Source organism: Solanum pennellii, chromosome 4, assembly GCF_001406875.1.
Source record: "Solanum pennellii chromosome 4, SPENNV200".
Lineage (NCBI taxonomy): Eukaryota > Viridiplantae > Streptophyta > Magnoliopsida > Solanales > Solanaceae > Solanum > Solanum pennellii.
This window is the reverse complement of record NC_028640.1, coordinates 21014106-21021249: the sequence shown is the minus strand read 5'-3', so window position 1 is coordinate 21021249 and position 7144 is coordinate 21014106. Positions and strand designations below refer to the sequence as shown.

The window sequence follows — 7144 nt, the reverse complement described above, 5'->3', positions numbered from 1 at the left end:
AAATATAAACTTTATACTTCTAAGAACCAATGATGTAATCTTGTGTATAAGTTTAATTTTATAAACTAAATCATTCACTATATAAGTGGACACATAGACAAACGTATACTCCATAAAAGAATCTATTAAAATTTTCTGATTGTTGTTCAGAAAAAAAATTGGAGATGAATCCAAACGTATAAAGAAAATGAAAATTTTCTGATTTTTTGTTGATTAATTTTGAGAAGTGCATTAGTATGTTTAATTAAAAATAAAAGGTTTAGAATATTTGAGAGGGAGTAGTCACCATAGCTATGAGAAAATGGCCGTCTTGATAAATTTGTGTATTACATTGAGCTTAACATGAAAGAAAATAATGTATATAATAATACAATATGTCTCATATAAATATTTTTAATGAATCGCTGTATAACAGTATTTAGCTGTTATCTTACCTAGTTAGGAACCTCAGAATCTGAGATTACTCAAATCAGTAAGAACTAAACTACGAGATTTATATTAAAAATATGTGTTTGAGTGATGGCGATTCATAATTCAGTATGAACGATGTATTCTTCCCTTGGTTCGACAAGTCGAGCATCCATTTTCTGCTTAATTTTCTTGTCAGATGAGTTGAGACACTCTGCTGATGGATGAATATAACCATAACCAATCCCTGTGGCAGAGTTGCAGTAGACCTCAGCAGTACCATCTCTGGTCTCTAAGTTGATGTTGTTAAGAACAATATGGCTGCAGGGCACGTTGTCGCTACATGCAAATTTGATTGCCTTTTGGCTCTTTGAAGTACCACTAACATTCCGGTAAACTATCTCACTTATCTCAACTGCAGATGTCTATGATGTAAAGAAAAAAAGACACACTGTCACATCAACTTTCCCAACTATTGGAAGGAATCTTATTTATTTCCTTCGCCAAGTAATACGTTATCAATTGAAAACATGAAAATTGAGAAGAATACCTGATTCTGGCAGGACTTCGGTGAGTCGCAATAGAATTGGTCAATGATGATAGGATTGGAAACATCTTGCATCCTTACATTTTGGAAGCGCACTGCACGCACATAACCTGATCCTCCCTAAGAAAACAACTTTTTGTCATTCTCTTCCTAAGATGAAATGAAAATTATTTCTTGAATTATCAGACAAAATCTAGGTGCCATTGAGAACTGGGAAAGCTTTTTCCTCGCAGGGGCTCAGAATATTGTATAATTAAATCGATCTTTTCCATGTAAAGTGCACGGAGACTGTAGATATTTGATAATTAAAAGGAGAGCTGTAGTAAAATCAACTAAAATGTCTTAATTTTCAAACAATCCTGTAGGTAATACCATATATAGGGATAAATTTTAGTGCTACACAATGCAAAAAAGGGCATACCTGCCATGTCTTGATCCGCAGACCGTTTGTGGTACCTCTGAGAAACGCATTATCAAGTACAACCCCAGTAACTATACCAACAGAGTTGTCCTTACCAAGGCTCCCAATGCTGATTAGGCATCATTCATGCAACAGAATCAGTTTAGAAGACAACTTGAGAATGATATTTTCACTTATTCTTCCATAATTTGACAATCGAATTTATTTTTACTCTTAAATGCCTTCTGCAAAGCTTCAAAAGGTAATTTTAAAGGGCAATGAGAACTGGAAATTGCACTACCTGATTCCATGGCCAGGTCCACAGTAAATTCTCTTCATCTTGATATGAGAACTAGCATTGACAATAGAGACACAATCATCACCTAATTAGAAAGGAAGGCAATCAGTTTTTATTGATCATAAAGCATATTCATGATACCAATAAAGGCACGTCCATTATAACAGTGCATGTGCCAGTTTATTTAAGAAAAACAGAGAGCATGGAAGGTGGGCTCGTACGTGTTTTCAAGCTAGGTATTTTATATAGTAAAGTGAGAGATGCACAGAGCTCAAGCCAAGGTTTATATGGTAGGTAAGAAGTGCCTTATTTGAGAGGCACATTTAAGAAAGCAATGCAGTTGCACACTAAATGTTATTTTCAAAAGAGATTCTTTTCTGCAGTCTGTCTTATCCCATACACGAGATCACATAATATAGCAACTTTTGTTCATGAGGTCAATATTAGTCAAATAAGGAGATCTGAATGTAGATAACATGGGAGATGTCAAGACCTGTTCCAATTTTGGAATTCTGGAGTACAACATTTGTTGATTCAGTTATATGGATTCCATCAGTATTAGGACTGTCTTCAGGAGCAGACACCGTAACACCAGTTATTCTTATAGAGTCTGATCGAGAAATGGCAAAATTCATCTGTTGGCCATTTTGGATTGTTAGGTCCCTCACCTTTATACCTGAGCTTCCATATATAGTTAAAGCCTGCAATTTAGAATCCTGTGTGAGTTGATCTCACAATGCTGATAAGGGTTAAACATGAGATCCTCATGATAGTCCACTTACAGTTGGTGCTGCTACGCATGGCTGTTATCGGGAGAAAATCCAAAACAAGAAAAAACAAGAAAGAAAAAGACTATAATCTTTATCTGTCAAAACAAAAAAGAACATATAAGTAGTCCATGCGTTAGTTACATTAGTCTTGTTCTTCTTGCATGAAGCTGCCCACCATTTGCTGCCTGATCCATCAACAACACCTCCTCCTTGGAACAGAGCTCCAGTCAAGTTAAAGAAGCCAAGCCAAATTCGTCCGTTCTTTGCAAAATTCCAGTTCTTAGGATCATCTGGTGCTACTATAGTTCCTTCAATCTGTTTAATCACATTTCCAGTTTATGACAATAGTAAGGAACACTTGAGCTGTCTTAATAGATGCTATAATGGAAACAATAACAATTTCAACCAAGTATAGTATGTATAAGTTTCTCTAGAGTAAATACTAGTAAAATGGAGGACAAAAACTGAAACAAGACGTGAAATAGAAGCAATAAGTGTAACCTGGACTCTCAGTATGCCCACACAAGGCCCTCGGAACCTTGTTGCATTTACTAGATAACTTCGTCCTGCAGGGACCAAGAGGACTGATTTTGGTGTTGAACAAGCTTGCTTCCATGCATCAACGAAAGCCTGAGATAGTACAATTGACAAAGTGGGAGAAAGTACTTACAAATTGCACAGATAAAACAACAACACAGATAATCTACAACTCAAGAAAAAGATAGCATTGGTAGTCTATGTTGTACACTCCACTAGAAGAGGAGACTAATCAGTAAAACTAGAATCCTGTAAGCAATAAGTATGAAAGACAACCTCGATTATGAATGGAGTAAATACAGGATGGTCATATTTCTACTTGCCGAACACTTTTTCAATCTTTTTCTTTTAACCATCACTTTTTCAATCCATTAATCTAGTGTAATCAAAAACAGGTAGAAGTCGATCCGCAAATCTTTGTGGCGAATATTTCAGTTTTAAAATGAATTACCTTGGTGTCATCTGAAGTTCCATCACCAACTGCACCAAAGCTATCAACATTGACAAGAATCTTGTTGCCGCGATCAATTCCCCATCTGGGGAGGTCAAACAACTCTGCTTCGTCACTGTCTTCTACATCCAAATCATCAAGCTCTGACAGGATGACATCATCCAAAAAGTTGTTTTTTGCAGCTCCAAGAGCCCCCATTAGCCAAACAAGAAACAAGAAGAAGAGTATCTTAACCATGATTTAGGGGGTTCTGGTATTCGTTCTGTATTTCTAGATTTTACATAAATCAAAGGAGACCATAGAGTATTAATTTATATGGATGTATTAGTGCTGAAAATGGATGATTTAGTGGGGTTATATGGCTTGGCTTGAAAGTAGATAAAGGTGTTTAATTTTCTACAAGCCCACACTTTAAGTGTAAGAATATCATTTTAGAGATTGTTGCTTTACTCCTCAGCCATGGTTCAACATACTATTCATAAGTAAAATGCTCCTCTAGATTCTTTCTCACCCATACAACAACAAATGTTACAGCACCGATCTTCAAAGGTTCCCCTTTTAGACAGTCAAATTACCGTTACAGTAGTTTTACTTCATCAATAAATGTGGAAATCTTGAAAAAGATGAAGGGCACTAGAAAAAAGTTACTTGGTAAATGGAGAGACCAAACAATGCACATAAATTTCTTCTGAAACTTGTATTGTATTTTGGTATTAGAGTTGGTTAACAAGCAGCACAGTATCCTTGCTTCAAAAGTATAGAGGCAGACAAAGTCTCTCCATTCTGGTAGATATATTTTTTTAAAGAAAAAGTATATCCAGCATGTCCTGCAGACCAAACAGCCATGATGTCCTTTTTTCCCTCTTTTTGTTTGAGTGTATATTTAATGGAACTCATGCACCCGAATTAAACTATAGCCAATATCTCTGCTCATCTTCCTTGCCACTGCAACCTCTCGAATGTATACGGCAGCCTCAAATTCTCCAATTTCAGAATAAAAATTTGAGGCCTGTAACCAAAAAGAAGGATCCTCTGGCTCAAGATCCATCAACCTTTTAGCTGCTCTTCTTCCAACATGTTCATTTTGATGAATCCTGCAACTTCGCAAAAGTGAGCTCCACATGACAGAATCTCCTTCCGATGAAGCATGCATTAGCAGCTCTTCTGCCTCATTGACTAGACCTGCACGACCTAGAAGATCAACCATACATGAATAGTGCCGCCTGTCTGGATAGACATCATGGAGAGTCCTCATAGAATCAAAAATCCTTTTCCCCTCTTCGACTAGACCTGAATGGTTGCATCCCAACAGTATACACAAGAATGTTACTTTATCTGGTTTTAGACCCTTTTGGATCATTTCTTCAAACACTGCAAGGCATTCATATCCCATTCCTTTCTGAGCATATGCATTAATTATTGAAGTGAAACCGAAAATATTAGGTGAGCGAAGTGCTTCAAAAATCTGCTGAGAGAATCTAATATGTCCAGATCTTGAATATGCATCAATCAGAGAACATAAGACCATACTATCAGAATCAAAACCTGATTTTATTGCACAACAATGGAACAAACAACAGTTATCCAAGCTAGGAGAGGAATACAATGATAATGCCTTAATTGTTGAGGACAAACTTACTTCATCAAACACAATATTTTCACAACCCATCTGACTGAAAAGCTCAAATACATCGTGTAGGAAACCAAGATGCAGCAAAGATGTCATCATTGAATTACAACATTCGAGACTTCTCTCACGTGAACACCGGAATACAGTTATTGAACTTTGAATGTCATCATTTTTCCCATACATATCAATCAAAGCTGACTGAATGAGGACACTTCCACAATCAAAACCCAGTTTTATAACAAAATTATGTATTTGTTTTCCAAATAGCAGTTCCTTTCCGCGACTTGATAAATTCAACAATGCCACGAATGACATAGAAGAGGGATTTTTGTCCCACAATCTCATCTCTTCTAAGGCTCGAACAGCTTCACGTAACAAATCATTAGCAGCATAAACTGAAACCATTGAATTCCATGAAATGACATCCTGAGGTGGAATACATTCAAATGCTTTATCAGCATCAACCAAAATACCACAAGCAGAGTAAAAATCCACCAATACATTAGCTAAAAAAAAATTTGATCCTAACCATCCCGTCTTAATCACATGTGAATGCAACTGCCTTCCCTCATCAACAAGTATCTCTTTACAACAACCATTAATCAAATAACAAAACGTCAGCCCATTAGGCTCGACATTCTCCATCTTCATATCACTATACAATCTTAAGAACTCACTCAACCGACCCAATTCACAAATTCCGCCTAAAACCAAGTTCCATATGGGTAAAGTTCGTTTAGGTAAGTCATAAAACAATTTAAAAGAAAAATCTATAAACCCCATTTTTATATACATATTAATAAGTGAACTAGCAACATATAAGTTCATACTACATCCCAAAACAACAACTCTGCTATGAATCTCAACCCCTTGTTTGAACAAACCTGCATTTGCAGATATGGTCAATATAGAGGAGAAAGTAGATGAATTCTCTATAATACCGTTAGAAACCATTTTATTATACAAGTGCAGTGATTTTCTTGGGAACCCATTATGACTATATCCAGAAATCATGATATTCCATGTAACAACATCACGTTTAGTCATTTCATCAAACATATGGCGTGCAGAGGTTAAAGATCCATACTTTACAACATCATGTAATATTTTGTTAGTTGAGGAAACATCATAGTTGCTTAGAGAGTTAAAGTGAAGAGGTAGAGTGCATAGTTGGCAATTGTGAGAATTGGTTGTTACGTATCTGCTTCTGGCAAAAGACGCCATAGTAAGTTTCGTCCGCATTGATAACCAAGTTAAGGCGCTAAATACGGAACAAAATAAAAATCATACAAGTCGTAGGAAGATTTCAAGGGCCATTAGGCATTAGTCGCCTTGGAAATTGGTGCACCTCAATTTTGAAGTTGGCTTTCTTGGAAATTTTTTTTATTGAAGGTGACAAAATAAAATATTAAAACAAAGAAAAAGTGATACAAGATTTAATTATTGCTTTGAGGTGATAATTTTAATATTAGTGTTATTAATAGTACTACTTTTAACTCTCAAGTTTTCTTATCAGCGCAAAGGCTTTTCGAGACAATGAATTAAGTGAGATAGAGAAGTTTCAAAACTAGGAATAGGTGACTCAAGTCTTAATTATTGTGTAGGGGTGATAATTTTTAAATTGGAAAAGGATTTAAAATATCCTTGAAGTATCATAAATGGTATAAAATTATCCTTCATCCACCTATTGACTCCAAAATACCTTTCTCATCCACTTATTGGTTCCAAAATACCCTTCTCATCCACTTTTGAGTTCAAAATTGACCACTTATTTAACGACTATATACTTAAACTATTTAAATAAAAATTTAATACATGACGCTCAACTATTGTTATAATTTAATTAATTAATATAATTTATAAATCTATCTACTATTCACCCATTACTAATTAAATCACCCAATTAATAAACCCGCCCCATTACTAATGAAACAACAGAAAACTTTTGTCAATGACTGTTTCTAAAAATTTGAGGCGAAAATATCATACATTCAAGTCCTCAATCAAAACATATTATAATTCAAGTGTCAAAACTAAAATTACCGATAAACTTAAAAGTATGACTATGTTCATCTTAATTATTCATTTCTCTCAATGATGTGA

General features: G+C 35.3%; 2 protein-coding genes across 3 annotated transcripts; both read right to left on the bottom strand.

Annotated features, from left to right (window-relative positions):
• Positions 1-292: 292 nt before the first annotated feature.
• Positions 293-4194, bottom strand: LOC107015989 (probable polygalacturonase At1g80170). 2 transcript variants are annotated; one of them, XM_027916081.1, is made up of 9 exons: positions 3412-4194; positions 2925-3053; positions 2565-2738; positions 2436-2456; positions 2147-2354; positions 1657-1738; positions 1377-1485; positions 959-1075; positions 293-833 (listed from the first exon to the last, which is right to left on the bottom strand). In XM_027916081.1, the coding sequence occupies exons 1-9, from the start codon at positions 3646-3648 to the stop codon at positions 528-530; spliced, it is 1383 nt and encodes a 460-aa protein (XP_027771882.1). In that variant the 5' UTR covers positions 3649-4194; the 3' UTR covers positions 293-527. The 2 variants fall into 2 exon arrangements, with proteins under 2 accessions (XP_027771882.1, XP_027771883.1); XM_027916082.1 differs by lacking the exon at positions 2436-2456.
• Positions 4195-4260: 66 nt separating this feature from the next.
• On the bottom strand, positions 4261-6510 carry LOC114073847 (pentatricopeptide repeat-containing protein At2g27610). Its single transcript, XM_027916080.1, has one exon. It carries the CDS (start codon positions 6281-6283, stop codon positions 4295-4297), a length of 1989 nt encoding a protein of 662 aa, XP_027771881.1. The 5' UTR covers positions 6284-6510; the 3' UTR covers positions 4261-4294.
• Between the last annotated feature and the right edge of the window lie 634 nt (positions 6511-7144).

What these genes read in the sequence shown, in the direction of transcription:
- LOC114073847 (XM_027916080.1), bottom strand. Translation starts at nt 6,283, where the DNA reads ATGCGGACGAAACTTACTATGGCGTCTTTTGCCAGAAGCAGATACGTA.
- LOC107015989 (XM_027916081.1), bottom strand. Translation starts at nt 3,648, where the DNA reads ATGGTTAAGATACTCTTCTTCTTGTTTCTTGTTTGGCTAATGGGGGCT. An exon ending in TGGGCATACTGAGAGTCCAG is followed by an intron (nt 2,739 to 2,924) that starts GTTACACTTATT and finishes GTGATTAAACAG; the next exon opens with ATTGAAGGAACTATAGTAGC. An exon ending in GCAAGAAGAACAAGACTAAT is followed by an intron (nt 2,457 to 2,564) that starts GTAACTAACGCA and finishes TCCCGATAACAG; the next exon opens with CCATGCGTAGCAGCACCAAC.